Source organism: Trachypithecus francoisi, unplaced genomic scaffold (assembly GCF_009764315.1).
Source record: "Trachypithecus francoisi isolate TF-2019V2 unplaced genomic scaffold, Tfra_2.0 Lachesis_group2, whole genome shotgun sequence".
NCBI classification, from domain to species: domain Eukaryota; kingdom Metazoa; phylum Chordata; class Mammalia; order Primates; family Cercopithecidae; genus Trachypithecus; species Trachypithecus francoisi.
In genome coordinates, this window is record NW_022681465.1 from 101,251,019 (window position 1) to 101,273,787 (window position 22,769).

The 22,769-nt window shown below is 45.5% G+C and overlaps 1 protein-coding gene across 9 annotated transcripts in view; it reads right to left on the reverse strand.

The window, feature by feature from the left end:
- CCDC125 (coiled-coil domain containing 125) overlaps positions 1-18,266 on the reverse strand; it is a 52,319-nt gene extending 34,053 nt beyond the window's left edge. For 2 of the 9 annotated variants that reach the window (XM_033179763.1, XM_033179762.1), the window contains exons 1-2: positions 18,134-18,241; positions 4,952-5,296 (exon numbers count right to left, since the gene is read on the reverse strand). In XM_033179763.1, the coding sequence (XP_033035654.1) occupies positions 4,952-5,255 (304 nt within the window). In that variant the 5' untranslated portion in view covers positions 5,256-5,296; positions 18,134-18,241. Of the gene's footprint in view, positions 1-4,951; positions 5,297-15,842; positions 15,865-17,152; positions 17,968-18,017 lie in introns of those variants that run through there. The other 7 variants (XM_033179771.1, XM_033179764.1, XM_033179768.1 and 4 more) reach the window with 7 other exon arrangements.
- Between the last annotated feature and the right edge of the window lie 4,503 nt (positions 18,267-22,769).

The window sequence follows — 22,769 nt, forward strand, 5'->3', positions numbered from 1 at the left end:
CAGGCATGGTGGTGCACACCTATAGTCCCAGCTATTTGGGAGGCTGAAGCAGGAGAATCCTGCTTGAACCCAGGAGAGGGGGGTTGCAGTGTGCCATGATTGCGCCGCTGTACTCCAACCTAGGCAACAGAGCGAGATTTTGTCTCAAAAACAAAACAAAACAAAACAAAACAAAAGGCCAGGTGCAGTGGCTCACACCTATAATCCTAGCACTTTGGGAGGCTGAGAAGGGTGGATCATCTGAGGTCAGGAGTTCGAGACCAGCCTGGCCTACATGGTGAAACCCCATCTCTACTAACAAATACAAAAATTAGCCGGGCAAGGTGGCAGGAGCCTCTAATCCCAGCTACTCAGGAAGGTGAGGCATGAGAATCGCTTGAACCTGGGAGTCAGAGGTTGCAGTGCACTGAGATCGCACCATTGCACTCCAGCCTGGGCAACAAGAGCAAAACTCCATATCAATAAAACAAAAAAAAAAAAACCTAAATTTAATTTCTTTCCAAAAAGAATGACTAGAAGAGTCCTGTAACTTCAATTATTTGCTCCTTAATGTGATCAATTGAGAAGTTAAACTGAGCTTCCTAAGAGCTTCATTTTCCTTTCTGCCTCAATGGCAATAAAAAAAAAAAAAAGAAAGAAAAAAATTAAAGTGGTAAATTATAAGCAAGAGTATAGAAAGTAAAAAAAATTTTTTTTGAGAAGAATGTTTACTTTGAAAAAATATTTCTCAAAACAACTTTCTTTGCTATTCTGAAATTTCATTAACATGACAGTATCTAAGGCAAAACCTAAATCATGTTTGTACTGTGATGGATGATACAGGCTTCCAAGGAGGGACAGAATGACTCTGGGTTGGCAGTGACAAGTTCTGTTCTATTAATACTTGTGGTAGGCAGAATATCATGTCCACATGCCAATTCCCAGAAGCTATGAACACATGGCAAAAGGAATTTGCAGAAGTGATGAGATTAAGGATTTTGAGACGGGAGAGTACTCTGGATTATCCAAGTGAGTCCAGTGTACTCATAAGAGTCCTTATAAATGAAAGAGGGAGACAAGAAGGTCAATGTCAGAGTGATATGATGTGAGAAAGACTCAGCCATTGTTGACTTTGAAGATGGGGAGGCGGCCATGAACCAAGGAATGCAGTAGCCTCTGGAGCTAGAAAAGACAAGGGAGTAGAGTCTCCCCACTGAACCTCCAGAAGGAACACACCCTGCCAACACCGTGGCTTTAGCCCAGTGAAATTTATTTGGGACTTTTTTTTCCAGAGAGAGGGTCTTGCTTTATTGCTCAGGCTGCAGTGCTCCTGCATCAGCTTCTCAGGTAGCTGGACTACAGGTGCACACTACTACACCTGGCTAATTTTTAAACATTTTTTCTGTGGAGTTGTGGTCTTTCTATGTTGACCAGGCTGGTCTCGAACTCCTGGCCTCAAGCAATTCTCCCACCTCGGCCTCCCAAAATGCTGGGATTACAGGCATCAGCTACCACACATAGCCTGTTTGGGACTTCTGACCTGCAGAACTGTAAAATAATAAATTTGTGTTGTTTTAAGCCATTAAATTTGTGGTATTTTGGAAATTATCTATTAGTGATAGGACCAACTTTGATAAAAAGAAAAGTTCATAACCCAACAAAATGGGAACTCACACTATTACTATTTAAATCTTATTTATACCCCAGTGTTTCTTCATGTTTTTTGTTTGTTTGTTTGAGATGGAGTCTTGCTCTGTTGCCCAGGCTAGAGTGCAGTGGTGTAATCTTGGCTCACTGCAACCCCCGCCTCCCAGGTTCAAGTGATTCTCCTGCCTCAGCCTCCCAAGTAGCTGGGATTACAGGCTCCTGCCACCACGCCCAGCTAATTTTTTTGTATTTTTAGTAGAGACGGGGTTTCACCATCTTGGCCAGGCTGGTCTCAAACTCCTGACCTTGTGATCCACCCACCCCGGCCTCCCAAAGTGTTGGGATTGCAGGCGTGAGCTACCATACCTGGCCTCTGCATGTTTTTATAAAGGCATCTTAGCATCATGCTCAGTTTTCAACATTTTGCTTGCAAAACAATATCCATTCTCTATACACAATAAGGAATTGGAAGAAAAATACAAAAATAATCCCATTCTAATTTCAAGAGGGATTTTGAAGGATGGGGATGAACCCTGAGCTACCACGTATTTTTGTAAATCTGAAACCATGTTTCTTAAATCACTCTTATGTTGTTCTAATTTGTGTTTGTTCAACTTTGTGGGGAAGTTTCAGAAGAGGAAGTTTTGCAACATTGATTACAAAAGATTTAGCCAGATAACAGCTGGTGCCATGGTACAGGCATGGGCTTATCCACAGATTCCTGATCATTTTGGAGTTGTAACATTATATCACAGTATGATGTTAAATTTTATTATTTCCATAAGGTAAGGTATAATTTCTTTTTGGTTATGATAAGTTAAGACAAACTGTTTTGACAATTTTTGAGAGTTTCATGACATCCTAAAATAACCAGAAGCATCTCTGTTCTTCCTGGAACACTCCTTTCCCAAAGATCCACTGCCTTACTCACCACTTCATTCCAGTGCTCAGGCCAAGGTGGGAGGACTGCTTGAGGTCAGGAGTTTGAGACCAGTCTTGGTAACATAGTGAGACCTTGTCTCTAGAATTTTTTTTTTTTTTTGAGATGGAGTCTTGCTCTGTCACCAGGCTGGAGTGCAGTGGCATGATCTCAGCTCACTGCAACCTCCGCCTCCCAGGTTCACACGATTCTCCTGCCTCAGCCTCCTGAGTAGCTGGGATTACAGGTGCATGCTACCATGCCTGGCTAATTTTTGTATTTTTAGCAGAGATGGGGTTTCACCATGTTGGTCAGGCTGGTCTCGAACTCCTGACCTTGTGATTTGCCCACCTCAGCCTCCCAAAGTGCTGGGATTACAGGCATGAGCAATGGTGCCTGGCCGAAAAAATTTCTTTTAAATTAGCCGGGTATGGTGGAACATACCTATAGTCTCAGCTATTCAGGAGGCTGAGGCAAGAGGATTGCTTAAGTCCAGGACTTTGAGGTTGCAGTGAGCTATGATCGCACTGCTGCATTCCACCTTGGTGACACAGTGAGACCCTCTCTTTTTATTTATTTATTTTTTTTTTTGGAGACGGAGTCTCACTCTGTCGCCCAGGCTGAAGTGCAGTGGCGCGATCTGGGCTCACTGCAAGCTCCACCTCCCAGGCCCACGCCATTCTCCTGCCTCAGCCTCCCGAGTAGCTGGGACCACAGGCGCCCGCCACCGCGCCCGGCTAATTTTTTGTATTTTTAGTAGAGATGGGGTTTCACTGTGTTAGCCAGGATGGTCTCGATCTCCTGAACTTGTGATCCGCCCGCCTCGGCCTCCCAAAGTGCTGGGATTACAGGCGTGAGCCACCGCGCCCAGCCGACCCTCTCTTTTTAAAAAAGAAAAAGGCCAGGCGTGGCGGCTCACGCCTGTAATTCCAGCATTTTGGGAGGCCGAGGCGGGCGTATCACTTGAGGTTAGGAGTTTGAAACCAACCTGGCCAACGTGGTAAAACCCCATTTCTACTAAAAATTAAAAAATTAGCTCGGTGTGGTGGCACGTGCTTGTAGTCCCAGCTACTCGGGAGGCCGAGGCACAAGAATTGCTTGAATCGAGGAGGTGGTGGTTGCGGTGAGCCAAAATTGTACCACTGCACTCCAGCCTGGGTGACAAGAGTGAGACTCCAACTCAAAAATAATAAATAAAAATAAAAATAAAGAAAAGAAAAAAGAAAAAAAAGTCATCTCCTTACAGAAGCCTTCCTAACCCTGGCCTGAAATACTAGCGCCCCATTTCCCATAATCACTCACTATCCCTTCACTGACCACTGCCCAATGGTACACATCTGTTGACTTGCAGAGTTTTGTTTTTTTTTCTTTTCTTTTCTTCTTCTTTTTTTTTTTTTTTTTGATTCAAACTCTTCCTCTGTCAACCAGGCTGGAGTGCAGTGGTACAATTTTGGCTCACCACAACCTCTGCCTCCCGGGTTCAAGCAATTCTTGTGTCTCAGCCTCCCGAGAAGCTGGGACTACAAGCACGTGCCACCACACCCGGCTAATTTTTATATTTTTAGTAGAGATGGGGTTTACCACGTTGACTAGGCTGGTCTCAAGCTCCTGACCTCAAGTGATCCACCCTCCTTGGCCTCCCAAAGTGTTGGGATTACAGGCGTGAGCCACTGCGCCTGGCCCACAGGTTTATTTTCTGTCTCCTCTATTAGAATGTGAAATCCATGACATTAGGGCCTTTGTCTATTTTGTTTACTGACATTATTCTCAGAAATCAGACCGGTGCCTGACACCTAATGATGCCCAATAAATATTTATTGACTACAAAACAAAGTACATCACAAAAAAAGGCAAGGTTGGTAATCATTTACAGATATCATTAACAAATATATTAGATGTATAAAACTACTGTACTTCAAAATTGCACAATATTTAGAAATATAAACATCAACTACTTTTGTACTACCACCAATCACAAGAGATGAATAAAGATAAATTTCTAAAGGCTGGGTGTGGTGGCTCGCGCCTGTAATCCCAGCACTTTGGGAGGCCAAGGTGGGCAAATCGCTTGAGGTCAGGAGTTTGAGACCAGCCTGGCCAAGATGGTGAAACCGTGCCTCTACTAAAAACAAAAATTAGCCAGGTGTAGTGGTGTGTGCCTGTAATCCCAGCTACTCCAGTGGCTGAGGCAGGAGAATTGCTTGAACCCGGGGGATGGAGGTTGCAGTGAGCCGAGATCGTGTGCCACTGCACTCCAGCCTGGGTGACAGAGCAAGACTCTGTCTAGAAAAAAAAAAAGAAAAAAATCTAAAATCCAATATGGTTATTTATTTTAGATTTTGGAAGGGTTATAGCTTTGATACTATTCACAGGAGAAAGAAAGGAGAGGAAATTCAGCATTCTTACCAGTGCTACTTTGTCGTCTGTAACTGGACATTCTGGACACTTGAGGGAATGTATCTTGCAGACTCTTATGCTTGGAATACTGAAAACTCGCTTCACTTCTTTCTTCTCCCTTTCTCGGAAATGGAGGAGGGCTAAAGTTCTTTCCATCTGATCTTTTTCTAGACCTATGTGAAAGTTCTACTTCATAAATCCCACCAGGTTTCCTTTCGAGGCCATAGCCTAAATCACCTTCTGTCATGTCATCCTCTTCTGTTTCCCAGAGCTGCACGTCTGACTCACTTGATGACCTCGCCACCTTGCTCATGAGCCAAATGCCGTCTTTATCATACGAAAAAAACGGGTTGTCTGTAGTTAAGAAGAAGAGTAGTTAGGAAACCGTCAGTAGATCCAGCAATCTCACTTCTGGGTATTTACCCAAAACTGATTTGAAATCAGTATGTCAAAGAGATGTCTGCATTCCCATGTTCACTGTAGCACTGTTTACAATAGCCAAAATATGGAATCAACCTAAGTGTCCATCAAAGAGGAATAGGTGAAGAAAATATGGTGTGGGGTGTGTGTGTGTGTGTGTGTGTGTGTGTGTGTGTACAATGGAACACTAGTCAGCCTTGAAAAAGAAGGAAATCCTGTCATTTGGGACACCATGGTTGGAACTGGAAAACATTATGCAAGGTGTAACATGCCAGGCACAGAAAGACAAATACCACATGGTCTCCCTTATGTATAAAATAAAAAACAATCAGCCGGGCGAGGTGGCTCACGCCTGTAATCCCAGCACTTTGGGAGGCCAAGGTGGGCAGATCCTGAGGTCTGGAGATCGAGACCATCATGGCTAACATGGTGAAACCCCGCCTCTACTAAAATACAAAAAAATTAGCCGGGCGTGGTGGTGGGCGCCTTTAGTCCCAGGTACTCAGGAGGCTGAGGCAGAAGAATGGCGTGAACCCAGGAGGCGGAGCTGGCAGTGAGCCAAGACTGCGCCACTGCACTCCAGCCTGGGCGAGAGCGAGACTCTGTCTCAAAATAATAATAATAATAATAATAATAAAAAACAAACTCAAAGGAGAAGAAAAATGGTGGTTACCCGAGGCTGGGGGATGGGAGGAATGGGGAGATGATTGGTCAAAGGGCACAAAGTCCTAGTTAGACAGGAAGAATAAGGTTTTTTCCTTTGCAATACATTGTACAGCATGGTGAATATAACAAAAATGTATTGTACATTTCAAAATTGCTCACAGAATAAATTTCAAATATTCTCACCACAAAAATGATTAAGTATTTGAGACGATGGATATGTTAATCAACTTGATTTAATTATTCCACATTGATTCATAATCATAACATCACTTTGTACCTCATAAATATAGACAGCTATAATCTGTCAATTTACAATAAAAAAAACAAAAAACCTAACAAAATGAAAAAAAACCCATCAGTAAAGTCATGTGTCACTCAATGATGGGAATACATTCTGAGAAATGTGTTGTTAGGCAATTTTGTCATTGTGTGAACATCATAGAGCATACATATACAAACCTAGATAGTACAGCCTACTATACCCCTGGGCTACATGGCTTAGCCTATAGTTCCTAGTCTACAAACATGTATAGCATGTTATAGCACTGAATACTGTAGGAAATCGTTACACATGGGTCAATATTTGTGTATGTAGACATACCTAAACATAGAAAAGGAACAGTAAAAATACAATAGTGTCTTATGGGACTACCACTCTCTATGTGGTCTGTCACTGATTGAAACATAATTTGGTGCATAACTGTACAATAAAGCTGAATTTTTCAGGGAGAAAAAGTTTCTTCCTGTATTATACAGGCATGAATATCCCAGGAATGCACTCGTACATAAATGCCCTTGCAATCCAATTATAAGTATTTAATATTTCAGAACTCTTTTTTTTTTTAGACGGAGCTTCGCTCTTGTTGCCCAGGCTGGAGCGCAGCGGCGCAATCTTGACTCACCGCAACCTCCGCCTCCCGGGTTCAAGTGATTATCCTGCCTCAGCCTCCCAAGTATCTCGAATTACAGCCATGCACCACCATGCCCGGCTAATTTTCTATATATTTTTTAGTAGAGATGGGGTTTCTCCATGTTGATCAGGCTGGTTTCGAACTCCTGACCTCGGGTGATCCACCTGCCTCGGCCTCCCAAAGTGCTAGGATTACAGGCGTGAGCCACCGCGCCAGCCGGGTTTTGTTTTTACATTTATTTGTTTGAGAGACGAGGTCTAGCCATGTTGCCCAGGCTGGTCTCCAACTCGTGAGCTCAAATGATTCTCCCAATTCGGCCTCCGGAGTAGCTGGGATGACAGGAGTGAGGCACCACGTGGGGGTGGGGAGCAGATACACTCCACACTCAATAAATACTTGTTTAGTAACCAAATAAAGGAAGAGAGGAATAAAGAAACAAACTAAAATACAATCATCCCAAGGAATCCAAGGGGAACTGGTTCCAGGACCCCTGTGTATTTCCTTGGATCTTCAAATTCTTAGCCAGGCATGGTAGCTCACACTTGTAATATCAAGGCTTTGGGAGGCTGAGGCTAGAGGATTGCTTGAGCTGAGGACTTTGAGACCAGCCTGGGCGACACAGTGAGAACCTGTCTCTATAAAAAAAAAATTTTTTTTTTTTTTTTTTGAGACAGCGTCTTGCTCTGTCACCCAGGCTGGAGTGCCGTGGTGCAATCTCGGCTCACTGCAACCTCCACCTCCTGGATTCAAGCAATTCTCCTGGTTCAACTTCCTGAGTAGCTGGGATTACAGGCGCATGGCACCACACCTGGTTAATTTTTGTATTTTTAGTAGAGACAGGGTTTCACCATGTTAGTCAGGCTGGTCTCAAACTCCTGACATCATGATACACCCGCCTCGGCCTCCCAAAGTGCTGGGATTACAGGCATGAGCCACGGCACCCGGCCCAAAATTTTTTTAAAAAATTAGCTGGTGGCACATGCCTACTCAGGAGGCTGAGCTGGGAGAATTGCTTGGGTCTGGGAGGTGAAGGCTGCAGTGAGCCATAACTGTGCCTCTACACTCCAGCTTGAGCTACAGAGCAACACTCTATCTCAAAAAACTTTTTGTTAATTTGTTAATAAAAATGTATCATATTTGCATATTATCTAGGCACATCCTCCTGGGTACTTTATATATATTTTCAATTGTCTCTAAATTACTTATAATAGCTAATACAATGCCTATACATCACTTCATTCCTGTGGATTTAACCTCGTATTCTGAGTGCTGCAAATTCATCTTTGTTTTTGGAGCACTGTGGATTTTTTTTTTCCAAATATTTTCAATCCTGGTTGCTTGAATCAACCAATGTGGAACCCACGGAGCTCCTATCCTACCTCAGGCCACCCAGAACAGGTTTGGTTAGACTGTACTTGCTTTTAGGGCAGAAAAATAAAACTGGCACGCTAGCAGGACTCCACAGCAGACACAGAGGAGTTATGCCTGCCTTTCTTTCCTGCAGAAAACTTCTCCTGGCAAAAATGCCTACAGATCAACTAGTATCACTCAACCCTCCCCACATGGAGACCACCCCAGTCACCTACTTGGTGACAGTGAAGCAGGTGGGAGAAGCAGAAATGCTCAACCTTGTGCCTCCAGTACAGAGTGCAGTTAAGAGGGACTTTCACCACCACGCATTTCAAAACAGCTGCTTTGCTATAGCTATTTAGAAATATTTCATCCTTCTCTCAAGGCTCATTAAAAAAAAAAGTGGGGTGTGGGGGAATAAACACATCTAACATTTTTCTCTAAATATCCTGCTGTTTAAGTAGCTGCTTGCCAAAACTCAAGCTCCGCCTCCCGGGTTTATGCCATTCTCCTGCCTCAGCCTCCCGAGTAGCTGGGACTACAGGCGCCCGCCACCTCGCCCGGCTAGTTTTTTGTATTTTTTAGTAGAGACGGGGTTTCACCATGTTAGCCAGGATGATCTCGATCTCCTGACCTCGTGATCCGCCCGTCTCGGCCTCCCAAAGTGCTGGGATTACAGGCTTGAGCCACTGCGCCCGGCCCAAAATGCCATATATTTTCAATGTTAAAAATAAAGACCCTTAAAAGATTTGAACAGATATGTCATAAAAGAAGATATATGGATGGAAAGATGCTCAGCATCATTAGTCATCAGGCAATTATAACTTAAACCACAGTGAGATCCCACCTCACAGCACTGACAATTCCAAGTGCTGCTGAGGATGTGGAGTACTGAAACTCTCATACATTGATGATGTGAGTAAAACATGGTACAACCACTGTGGAAAACAATTTGACAGCTTCTTATAAACATGTGACCTGGCAACTGCATTCTTCAGGATTTACTCAAGAGAAATAGAACCCTATATCCATACTAAGATGTGTGCATGAATATTCATACATCACTCGATTTGTCAAAAACTGGAAACAACTCAAGTGTCCATCTGCAGTAAAACAAAGAAACTGTGGTCTGTCCATACAACAGAATATATTTGTCAGTAAAGAACAATGCATTTCTGATATATGCAATGACTTTCCCAGACATTATGCTAACAAAAAAGCACATACTAGGCCAGATGTGGTGGCTCCCACCTGTAATCCCAGCATTTCAGAAGGCTGAGGTAAGGATCACTTGAGGCCAGGAGTTGGAAACCAGCCTGGGCAACATAGCGAGATCCCCATCACTAATTAAAACAATAAATAAATAAACAACAGCACATACTGTATGAAATACTGGCAAAACTAACGTACAATGATGGTAAACAAATTAATGGCTGCTTGGCATGGGAGAAATGACCACAAAGGGCATGAGGGAAGTTTTCTGAGGTAATGGAAAACCTCTATATCTTCACTAGAGTGGCTACTTATTAAAAATCATTAGGCTGGGTGTGGTGGTTCACGCCTGCAATCTCAGCAGTTTGGGAGGCCAAGGTGGGCAGATCACCTGAGGTCAGGAGTTCAAGACCTGCCTGGTCAACATGGTGAAACCTCGTCTCTACTAAAAAATACAAAAAATTAGCCAGGTATGGTGGTGCACGCCTGTAGACCCAGCTATTTGGGAGGCTGAGGCAGGCAAATGGCTTGAACCTGGCAAGCGGGGTTGCAGTGAGTCAAAATTATGCCACTGCACTCCAGCCTGGGCAACAGAGTGAGACCCTGCCTCAAAAAAAAAAAAAAAGATGTAATAATACCTAGTACTTGTTGCCTGCTTTCCATGTGCTGGACAGTTTTAAGTGCCTTAGATTATTACATTTATTCTTTACAAACACTCTGCAAGACAATACCATTATTAAGTATGAAAATTAAACTGAAGCAGACAGAGACTAACACAGCCACAGAAGTGGAGATGGATTTTTTTTTTTAAGAGACAGGGTCTCGGGCTGGGCATGGTGGCTCACGTCTGTAATTCCAGCACTTTTGGAAGGTCGAGGTGGGTGGATCACGAGGTCAAGAGTTCAAGACCAGCCTGACCAACGTAGTGAAACCTCATCTCTACTAAGAAGACAAAAATTAGTCGGATGTAGTGGTGGGCGCCTGTAATCCCAGCTACTCAGGAGGCTGAGGCAGGAGAATCACTTGAAACCAGAAGGCGGAGGTTGTGGTAAGCCAAGATTGTGCCACTGCACTCCAACCTGGGTGAAAAAGCGAAACTCTGTCTCCAAAAAAAAAACAAAGGGACAGCGTCTCACTCTGTTGCTTGTTGCTTAGGCTGAAGTGCAGTAATGCATCCACAGCTCACCGCAGCCCCGACCTCTTAGGCTCAAGTGATTCTCCCACATCAGTCTCCAAAGTAGCTGGGACTACAGATGTGTACCACGTTGCCAGGCTAATTTTTAATTCTTTTTGTAGAAACAGGGTCTCGGGCCAGTCGGTCTTGAACTTCTGACCTCAAGGGATCCTTCTACCTCAGCCTCCCTAAGTCCTGGGATTACAGGCATGAGCTACCACCCCGGCCCAGAGACAGATTTTTAATCCAGATGTCTGATGTCAGAGCCAACACTCTTAGCCACTGTTTTCTATTACTTGGAGAATTTCAACGAAATTAACATCAGAGTATACCAAGTTTCTATTATTTATGACTTCAAATAGAACTTAAAGTAAAAGTCTAAAATACCTAGTTTGAGCAACATCTAACAGACATTCTGGAGCCATTTTTTTCCAGATTTTTATAAAATCATCTTGGTTCTTTTACAAGATTATTTCCGCCGGGCGCGGTGGCTCAAGCCTGTAATCCCAGCACTTTGGGAGGCCGAGGCGGGCGGATCACGAGGTCAGGAGATCGAGACCATCCTGGCTAACACGGTGAAACCTCGTCTCTACTAAAAATACAAAAACTAGCCGGGCGAGGTGGCGGGCGCCTGTAGTCCCAGCTACTCGGGAGGCTGAGGCAGGAGAATGGCGTAAATCCGGGAGGCGGAGCTTGCAGTGAGCTGAGATCTGGCCACTGCACTCCAGCCCGGGCGACAGAGCAAGACTCCGCCTCAAAAAAAAAAAAAAAAACAAGATTATTTCCTTAAAAAGGAGATTTATCTATTTTGTCAAGGTAGATAAGAAGATGTTTATTGAATCAAAGAATAATCCCTTGGGAGGCTGTGTTTTACCTCTAGTGCAGTAGACTCCTGCTTACTAAGGGCAACCTCTGGCCTGCATTAAGAAGGGTGTGGTCAGGATTAGGCAGGCAGCAGAGAAGAAAATGAAATTGGTCAACACAAGGGGAAAAAGCTGTAAAAGGAAAGAGTAAGCAATTGTAGAGTTAGCTAAGAACATTTTTCAATCCACCACATAAATTCAGGCATCATGGGTACATCTTCCTGCTATTCAGAGTTAAACATAATGAGGTTTTGTTGTTGTTGTTGTTGTTTTCTTTGTTTTTTATCCCTAGCCACTGTTTCTTAAACTTAATTTCAGGCTGGGAATGGTAGCTCATGCCTGTAATTCCTGCACTTTGTGAGGCCAAAGGAGGAGGACTGCATGAGCCTAGTAGTTCAGACCAGGCTGGGCAACACAGTGAGACCTCATCTCTACAAAAAAAGGAAAAAAAAGAAAATTGCTGGGCATGGTGGTGCACACCTGTAGTCCCAAGCTACACTGGAGCCTGAGGTGGGAAGTCGAGCCTGCAGTGAGCTGTGATCATGCCACTGCACTGTAGTCTGGTCAACAGAGCAAGACCCTGTCTCTAAAAACAAATAAAATAAAATGTAACTTCAGGGACTGCTGACTGTATATTCTCCCACTTTTTTTTTTCTTTTCTTTTTTTTTTTTTAGATGGAGTCTTGCTCTGTCGCCCAGGCTGGAGTGCAGTGGTGCCATCTTGGCTCAATGCAAGCTCTGCCTCCCGGGTTCATGCCATTCTCCTGCCTCAGCCTCCCGAGTAGCTGGGACTAAAGGTGCCCGCCACCACACCCGGCTAATTTTTTGTATTTTTAGTAGAGATGGGGTTTCACCGTGTTAGCCAGGATGGTCTCGATCTCCTGACCTCGTGATCTGCCCACCTTGGTCTCCCAAAGTGCTGGGATTACAGGTGTGAGCCACTGCGCCTGACCTATTCTCCCACTGTTTATATGCTAATAGTAAGGTAACATGAAATACCATACAAATTAAACTTCGCTTTTGAAACACATTACTTCCACAAAAGTGAAAATATTTGAAGTTACTATTCAACCAGTTTAATGTATTCAGGGTTGATGACCAGGGAAGCAGCAGGATGTATTAATGGATAAGAGGTCTGGGTTCAAATTTCACTTCACCACTTGCCGCTTTTTGATCTTGGGTAAGTCATTTAACTTCTTAGAGCCTGTTTTATTTCTTAATGGGGTTTAAGCATAACTACCTTATGGGGACACTTTTGGGTACCACTGATACATTTGAAATCAACTATGGTAGCCAGATCAATGTTTATTGAATTTGAATATTATTTTCTTCAATTGTCAATTTAGGGGACTAGATTTTTGGTTCTTCAGAGCTCTAAAATTGTTTCTGTATCAGCATTTTTCAAAGTGTGCTCCATGAAACATGTTCTCCAGACTATTAGGTTTTTAGGTTTTGCTGGGAATAAAAGGGTCCTTTTGGTTTTATTGAGGGCTTTTTTTTTTTTTTTTTTTTTTTGCAATGGAGTCTCACTCTATCACCCAGGCTGGAGTGCAATGGCGCAATCTCAGTTCAATGCAACCTCTGCCTCCCAGGTTGTAGCAATTCTCATGCCTCAGCCTCCCAGGTAACGGGAGATTATAGGCACCTGCCACCATGCTCGGCTAATTTTTGTATTTTAGTAGAGACAAGGTTTCACCATGTTAGCCAGGTTAGTCTTGAACTCGTGACCTCAGGCAATCCACTCACCTCTGCCTGCCAAAGTGCTGGGATTAGAGGCGTGAGCCACCACGCCCAGACTTTTTTTGTTTTAATTTTTTAAATTAAAATAAGTCTGTAATCCCAGCACTTTGGGAGGCCGAGACGGGCGGATCACGAGGTCAGGAGATCGAGACCATCCTGGCTAGCATGGTGAAACCCCGTCTCTACTAAAATACAAAAACTAGCCGGGCGAGGTGGCGGGCGCCTGTAGTCCCAGCTACTTGGGAGGCTGAGGCAGGAGAATGGCGTAAACCCGGGAGGTGGAGCTTGCAGTGAGCTGAGATCCGGCCACTGCACTCCAGTCTGGGCGACAAAGCGAGACTCTGCCTCAAAAAAAAAAAAAAAAAAAAAAAATTAAAATAAGTCTGTATTATGCCTGTTTTATGTTCAATCCATTCAGCGATTTACTCTATCATTTAATTTCTAATTGGACAAAATTAGAAAGTAATAAAATACGTTGAACAATAAAGAAATAGTTAAATCTTGGTTTAACAACTTTATAAAATACTATGTAATTAAACAAAATTAACTAAGTATTAGAGTTATAGTATATTTAACATAGTTTAAGCATAATCTCCAGCCTGGGCAACAAGAGTGAAATTCCATCTCAAAAAATAAAAATAAAAAAATAAAATAAAAATAAAAATACTATGTAGTATAGACTACGCAGCAACATGATAAATGTTCACATATACAAGTGTAAAACATAAAAATCAGAATTCAAAGTTGTCTGTACTAGGGACAAAGATTAGAAGAAAAACAAAAGATGAAAATAAATTAGTAGGATTAGAGTGTTTTTCCATATAACATTTTTACAATATTGTATTTCTTTAACAGTACCATGAAATCTAAGAATATCTACAGCTGATTCTGTACTGTACGGTAATCTTGAATAGATAAACACGGAGGTTCCTTCATACTTTACACCTTTGACTTTTTTTTTTTTTTTTGAGAGGGAGTCTCACTCTGTCCCCTAGGCTGGAGTGCAGTGGTGCCATCTTGGCTCACTGCAAGCTCAGCCTCCCGAATAGCTGGGACTACAGGTGCCCGCCACCACGCCCGGCTAATTTTTTGTATTTTTTAGCAGAGATGGGATTTCACCGTGTTAGCCAGGATGGTCTTGGTCTTGATCTCCTGAGCTCGTGAACCGCCCACCTCGGCCTCCCAAAGTGCTGGGATTACAGATGTGAGCCACCGTGCCCGGCCTACCTTTGACTTTTAAAAGACGACTCGAACCAATATATGCTGTCTAAAATAGATGTGTCAGCTTTTAGGATTAAAGTATTTATTTTTATATGGACAGTCTCAGTCTGCTGACCAGGCTAGAGTGCAGTGGCACAATCACAGCTCACTGCAGCCTCAACCCCTGGGCTCAAGTGATCCTCCCATCTCAGCCTCCCAAGTAGCTGGGATTATAGGCCTGTGCCACCACACCTGACTAATTTTTTTGTTCTTGTAGAGGCTAATTTTTGTATGTTTTGTAGAGACGAGGTCTCCTTATATTGCCCAGGCTGGTCTCAAACTCCTGGGCTCAAGTAATCCTTCTGCCTCGGCCTCCCAAAGTGCTGAGATTACAGGTGTGAGCCACCATGCCCAGCCAGGATTAACGTCTTTTTTTTTTTTTTGAGACTCAGTTTTGTTCTTATCACCCAGGCAATGCCATGATCACGGCTCACTCCAACCTCTGCCTCCTGGGTTCAAGCGATTCTCCCGCCTCAGCCTTCCGAGTAGCTGGGATTACAGGTGCCTACCACCACACCCAGCTAATTTTCGTATTTTTAGTACAGATGGGATTTCACCATGTTGGCCAGGCTGGTCTCAAATTCCTGACCTCAGATGATCCACCTGCCTCGGCCTCCCAAAGTGCTGGGATTACAGGCGTGAGTCACCGAGCCCAGCTCAGATGTATTTTTTTCTATTCCAGTCCAGACATACATGACTTGCCCCAAATACAATGGTAGTTAGCAGCACAGCCGGGACTAGAAACAATATTTTTGGCTCTTTGTCCAGTCCTCTGACCACTTGGGAAAGGCTGTAGGATGAATAGATTATAGTCTGTTAGCAGTCATCTCACTTTTCCACTAAAACAACTCTTTAAAAGATGACCATGACTTCCTCATAGATAAATCCAAGATCAAGTCTCATTCTTCAGCCTCCTTCACCTTTGCAGGAGCTGTGACACTACTGACTCACTAAGTCCAGGTCCACTTGACTCCTGAAGCCCCAAGAAATAGAGATCTTCTCCTTCTCCTTCCCTAACTGCCTCATATCTGTCCTCTCAGACTCCTTTTCTTTTTCCTGTCCCTTTTGTAAATGTTTGGCTTCCTAGCTTACTACTCTTAAATACACATCTCCAACTGGATATCCCGCCATCAATCCAGAACATCTTGCTCAAAAACAAATTCATGGCCGGCCTATAATCCCAGCACACTGGAGGCTGAGGTGGGTGGATCATGAGGTCAGGAGTTCGAGACCAGCCTGGCCAACACAGTGAAACCCCATCTCTACTAAAAATACAAAAATTAGCCGGGCACGGTGGTACGTACCTGTAGTCCCAGCTACTCGGGAGGCTGAGGCAGGAGAATCGCTTGAACCCAGGAGGCAGAGGTTGCAGTGAGCCAAGATCGCACCACTGCACTCCAGCCTGGGCAACAGAGTAAGACTCCATCTAAAAAAAAAAAAAAATTCACTATCCTCTCAGCCCCCAAACCAGGTCTCCTTCTGAGTCCTCTATTTCTGCAAATGCCTCAGCCATGCTCCAAAACACTCAGGAGCAAAACTTTGGAATTGTTTTTCCTCTTTGTTCTTCACATGCCTTCAGTTGCTAGGTCTTCTACACCCACAAAAACCTCCCCAAACCATGTCATTCTTCGCACATTAATTTCACTGCCCTGGTGAAACTTGTCTTTAATTCCCCAAGGCTAGCCTGATAATTCCCTAATTGGTCTACTTCAAGCCAACCTACATACTGCTGCCAAGTCAGTAATATCCAAGCACAAACCGAATGATGTCTCTGTCTTGCTGTAAAACATTCCATGGCTCCCATGGCATGTATAATTAGAGTCAATGTCACCCTGTTTTCCTTTTTTAAAAAAATTTAGGCTGGGCACAGTGGCTCACGCATGTAATTCGAGCACTTTGGGAGGCTGAGGAGGGCAGATCACCTGAGGTCAGGAGTTCGTGACCAGCCTGGCCAACATGGTAAAACCTCATCTCTACTAAAAATACAAAAATTAGCCACGTATGCCGGCGGGTGCCTTTAATCCCAGCTACTTGGGAGGCTGAGGCAAGAGAATCGCTTGAACCTGGGAGGTTGAGGTTCAATGGTGACATTGGTGCTGAGACAGCACCATTGTCTGTTGCCCACGCTAGAGTTCAATGGTGCGATCTCAGCTCACTGCAACCTCCACCTCCCGGGTTCAAGTGATTCTCCCACCTCAACCTCCTCAGTAGCTGAGATAACAGGCGCCCACCACCACACCCGGCTAAATATTGTATTTTTGTAGAGACGGGGTTTCACCATGTTGGCCAGGCTGATTTTGAACTCCAAACCTCAGGAGATCTGCCCACCGGTCTCCCAAAGTGCTGGGATTACAGGCGTGAGCCATTGTGTCCAGTCGAAACTCCGTTTCAAAAACATAAAAATGAAAATAATGTATCCAACTGAAGTGTCACCCTGTTTTCTACAACAAAGCTCCAGTTTCATCTGGCAGTACTCCCTGGATGTACCCTGTGCCTCCATATAAGAGGAACTGCACTTGCTCCCAGGGCTCTTCCCTCAGCTCAGCTTGGTCACCTGCAAGCCTCTGTTGGTGCCATTCTTCACCCCAGAAATGCTGTCTCCTCTCAGACCCACCTCAGTTCAGGACAGCACTCCCTCCTTCCTGACTCCCTTGGACCAGATTTCTTCCACATCTGAGTCTTCCCAGTTCTGGGAGGTTTTACTGAATCTTTTTACTAGTGCTTACTTCCTACCTGACCTAGACTGACTGTATATTCTCTTGTGCAGAGACTTTTTGTGTCTCGTTTGCTTATGCACACCAGGTGTTCCAAAGATATCTGCTAGAATCGAAAGAGAAAACCGATTCCTGCCCGGAAACCTTTGGACAGAAGAATCTACACTCAGTAGCCTGACAACTCTGCCTTAGCAAACAAGTTGGTCAAACATGCCTAACTCCCTAGCAAAGAGGAACTAACTTGAGCCCTCCCTGGTGAACAATGGCCTGCTGCACTTTGCTTTAGGATTTTGTTTCTTAACTTTTCATTTCAGAATAATTTTAGATGTACAGTAAGTTGCAAAGATAGTACTAAGAATTCCTGTATACCTTTTACCCAAATTCCTCTAATGTTAACATTTGTGTACAATTTGTCAAAATTAAGAAATTAACATGGGTACATGCTATTAACTAAACCACAGCCTTTATTATTTTTTCCACTAATGTTCTTTCTCTGTTTCAGGATCCAAACCAGGATACTGGCGCTACAGTTTTATAAGGCTCAAAATTAACAGAAAAGAAAAAAAATAAAGGAGGTGGGGAGGGAGACAGAGAGAAATAGGGTCTCTGAAATCTATTTCTTATTTTTTTCTTATCAGACGAGGCCACTAAACTGGCATTCAGGGAAAAGGAGCCAGTTGGGGCAGTTTTTCCACAACCTGCAGAGTTTCCACGAATATGCGTATCCCGCCCCCGCCCTGGATCCTCCCCACTCCCGGTTCCCACCTGCCAGGTCTGACCCCGGGTACCCTCTCAAGGTCCGTGGCGAGGACCGGAGCCCAGACCCCGGCTCAGCGAGCAGCGCCCTCCTACCGCCCCGGCGCCCCCGTCAGCTAGCTCACCTGGCAAGCAGCCTCCTCTCCATGCGCGTGCGCCGCTGCCGCCGCGCGCCCTCCAGGCCACGTGACCGCGTGGGCGCAGTCCCAGACAGGAAACGCCAGTGAGGTCGCCCTGGGCCATGGAGGCAGCTCGCGCTTTTTCGGGACCTCACTCCGTTCCTGTGTGCAACCTGATGTTAGCTCTGTCCATCTTCAGCTCCAAAGCCAACTACGGGTAACCAATGTACAAAATGACATGAGATTTACAACAACAAGAAGGGGCGTATGTCAATACATGTAAAATTCTATGGTTCAAACATTGAGGCTCATACTGGCGCGGTGGTTCACACCTGTAATCCCAGCTTTTGGGAGGCCAAGACAGGAGGATCGCTTGAGGCCAGGAATTCGAGACTAGCATGGCCAACATGATGAGACCCCACTCTACCAAAAATTTTAAAAGTAGGGCAGGGCGCGGTGGCTCGCGCCTGTAATCCCAGCACTTTAGGAGGCCGAGGCGGGCGGTTCACGAGGTCAGGAGATCCTGTGTTAGACCATCCTGGCTAACACAGTGAAACCCCGTCTCTACTAAAAATACAAAAAATTAGCTGGGCATGGTGGAGGGCGCCTGTAGTCTCAGCTACTCGGGAAGCTGAGGCAGGAGAATGGCGTGAACCCGGGAGGCGGAGCTTGCTGTGAGTCGAGATCTCGCCACTGCACTCTAGCCTGGGCAACAGAGCAGTCTCCATATCAAAAAAAAAAAAAATTAAAAAGTAGCGGATGTGGTGCGTGCCTGTAGTCCCAGCTACTCGGGAGGCCGGGAGGCCGTCAGGTGGGAGGATCCCGTGAGCCTGGGAGATCGAAGCTACAGTAACCACTGCACTCCAGCCTGGGCGACGGAGCGGAGACCGTCTCAAAAAAGAAACAAACCAAAACCAAATATTAAGTCTCTAGGAATCCTGTAAGAGAAAGGTAGATCGGGCCGGACACGGTGGCTCACGCCTGTTAACCCAGCACTTTGGGAGGCCGAGGTGGGTGAATCACCTGAGGTCAGGAATTTGAGACCAGCCTGGCCAACATGGTGAAACCCATCTCCACTAAAAATACAAAAATTAGCCGGTCGTGATGGCAGGTGCCTCTATTCCCAGCTGCTCGGGTGGCTGAGGTAGGAGAATCACTTGAACCCGGAAAGTGGAGTTCGCCGTGAGCCTAGATCGCGCCACTGCACTCCAGCCTGGGTGACAGAGCGAGACTTTGTCTTAAAAAAACAAAAAAGAGAGAGAGAGGGAGAGAAAGGTGGATCTAAGCTGAGGTTCAGAGGTAGAGCCTGTCATTGAAAAACAGACTGTGCGGGGCGGGCGGCATCCACTGCAAAGATGCGGCTGTCTGGCTCCGTCTGGAGGCTGCAGCCCAAAGGAGCGACCACGGAGCCACTGAGCCTGTGGATGGCGGCCTTCGCAGCCAGCAGGCCATGCTGGAGTATCCGCCAACCTGATGAAGACAAGGACGTCCCACAAGTTCCGGACAGACGTGGTCGCAAATTAATGAGGAAAGAAAAGGAGTTTTTGTTTTGTTTTGTTTTGTTTTGTTTTGTTTGAGGTAGTTTTGCTCTTGTTGCCCAGGCTGCAGTGCAATGGCAGGATCTCGGCTCACTGCAACCTCTGCCTCTGGGATTCAGGTGATTCTCCTGCCTCATCCTCTGGAGCAGTTGGGATTACAGGTATGCACCACCACGCTCAGTTAATTTTGTATTTTTAGTAGAAAGGGGGTTTCTCCATGTTGGTCAGGCTGGTCTCAAACTCCTGACCTCAGATGATTCACCTGCCTTGGCCTCCCAAAATGCTGGGATTACAGGCATGAGCCACTGTGCCCGACCAAAGGTGTCTTAAGCTTAGAAAAATCCTAAAAGAGGCCGGGCGCGGTGGCTCAAGCCTGTAATCCCAGCACTTTGGGAGGCCGAGACGGCGGATCACGAGGTCAGGAGATCGAGACCATCCTGGCTGACACGGTGAAACCTCGTCTCTACTAAAAAAAAACAAAAAACTAGCCGGCGAGGTGGCGGGCGCCTGTAGTCCCAGCTACTCGGGAGGCTGAGGCAGGAGAATGGCGTAAACCCGGGAGGTGGAGCTTGCAGTGAGCTGAGATCCCGCCACTGCACTCCAGCCCGGGCGACAGAGCGAGACTCCGCCTCAAAAAAAAAAAAAAAAAAGAAAAATCCTAAAAGATATAAAAGCTGCCTAGGAATGAGACTACTGGGTCATATGAGGCTCCTTCAGGGTGAGCAAAGGCCTGGAAACCAGCATGCAGATAAGGAAAGAAAGAGACCATCAGTTCATGCAGTTGTCAGCTGGCTGGGAGCTGCGGAGAGTCACTTGTGGAGGCACCTGGTCTTTGTCCCCTATGTCCCAGACAAGCCAGGATCTCACCTTCAGAACTAAGATGCTTGGGAAACCAAGACCAGGAACTGTGTAATGCAAACAGCATTACCCTAGAGAAGAGGTGGCAGGAGATGATCTATAAAAAAATGGAGCAATAGCCTAGAGCAAGAAACACAGAACAAAAGAGAACTGAGATGTTAAACCACCTCCTGGAAGGTCACTGGGACAAGCACATATTCAAGGACCTCCTAACAGACTAGACTTCCAGCATCCTCAGATGGAGCTAGACACTTTTTACATAGACATTCAAGACTAGAGAACTCAGGGACATCTAATTTATACCAAGAAATACATACACACAGACGTATGCCTGTGGAGCAGAATTCTGGAAAAGCTCACAGCCCAGAACACAATGCAGACACCCGCAGCCACAGCACCTTCCAATCCTGAGAAGAGTGCTGATTCTCCCTCTGAGCACCCATTCTCCTGCAACATCAGGGGAGAGGAGTTCACCTAAGGATCAGACCAGTGCTTCCAAACCCAGCTCCCCACCTCTGCCTGTTGATGGCACTTGTGGTTGAAGGGGTGATGGTATGAAAAGACTCACAACAGGAGTCACCTGAACAGGGTGGGGCTTGGTGGAAACTGACATTTGTTCCAGTTGGAAGCAAATGTGGAATTTGGCATCTTGCCCTAGCGACAGACACATGAAACTCTCCAGTGTCAGGACTTTTGACAGTGACTTCAAAGCACAGCTGGGAGACCCATGTGGCCCAGGCTCTACACAGGCAGGAGCTCAACTTCACTCACAGCAGGATTCCTAGTGCCAAGAACACCATGGCTGCATAGCAGGTGATCAAAATAATTGTATGTGGCTGAATCAGTGAGAGGTAAGAGGACTTGAGGCCGGGCACGGTGGCTCATGACTATAATCCCAGCACTTTGGGAGGCCGAGGCGGGCGAATCAACAGGTCAGGAGATGGAGACAATCCTAGCTAACATGGTGAAACCCCGTCTCTACTAAAAACACAAAACATTAGTCGGGCATGGTGGCATGTACCTGTAATCCCAGCTACTTGGGAGGCTGAGGCAAGAGAATCGCTGGAACTTGCGTGACAGAGGTTGCAGTGAGCCGAGATCGCACCACTGCACTCCAGCCTGGACAACAGTGGGAGACTCCGTCTCAAAAAAAAGTACAAAAAGAGAGAGGACTTCATCCTAGCTGCAAACTAAGCGACCTCGTTAAAACCTAATATGTGAGGCCCGGCACGGTGGCTCAGACCTGTAATCCCAGCACTTTGGAAGGCTGAGGCTGGAAGATTGCTTGAGCCCAGGAGTTCAAGACCAGCCTGAGCAACATAGTGAGACCCTGTCTCTTAAAAAAAAAATTAGCTGGGCATAGTTATAGTCCTAGCTGCTTGGGAGGCTAAGGCAGGAGGACTGCTGGACCCCAGGAGTTTGAGGTTAGAGTGAGCTATGATTGCACCACTGCAATCCAGCCTGGGCAATGGAGTGAGCCCTGTCTCTCTCTACAAAAATCATATATATATATATATGTTTGTGTGTGTGTGTGTGCATGTGTGTGTGATATCAGAAAAAAAAACTATTCATCGTGAAGTAAAAAAGAGCCTGACTTGGGAGGTATATAAGCACGGCATTGGGTTCAAATCAAGCTCTGACCATTACCAAACTCAGCCTCAGCGTCTCTAGCTGTGAAATGGGCTTGATTCAGTACCTACCACACAGGGCTGCTGTATGAATTAATGTTTGTGAAATATTTAGCATGATGCCTGACACATGGTTCACAGTAAGAAAGAACTATTGCTATTATTAAGTGCTTTGCTCTTTGGTTTTCAAAGACCTAATGGTTTTCACAGAGCTAGCAATTTTTACTGTCTAGCTTTGTGTCTTTGAAAGATTTTTGAGGTCTAAGAATGCCCTTTTAGGCCGGGCGCGGTGGCTCACGCCTGTAATCCCAGCACTTTGGGAGGCCGAGACGGGCGGATCACGAGGTCAGGAGATCGAGACCATCCTGGCTAACACGGTGAAACCCCGTCTCTACTAAAAATGCAAAAACTAGCTGGGCGAGGTGGTGGGCGCCTGTAGTCCCAGCTACTCAGGAGGCTGAGGCAGGAGAATGGCGTAAACCCAGGAGACAGAGCTTGCAGTGAGCTGAGATCCGGCCACTGCACTCCAGTCCGGGTGACAGAGCGAGACTCCGCCTCAAAAAAAAAAGAATGCCCTTTTAAAACCTCAACACTCTTGGAAGAGGTCACACTTTGAGG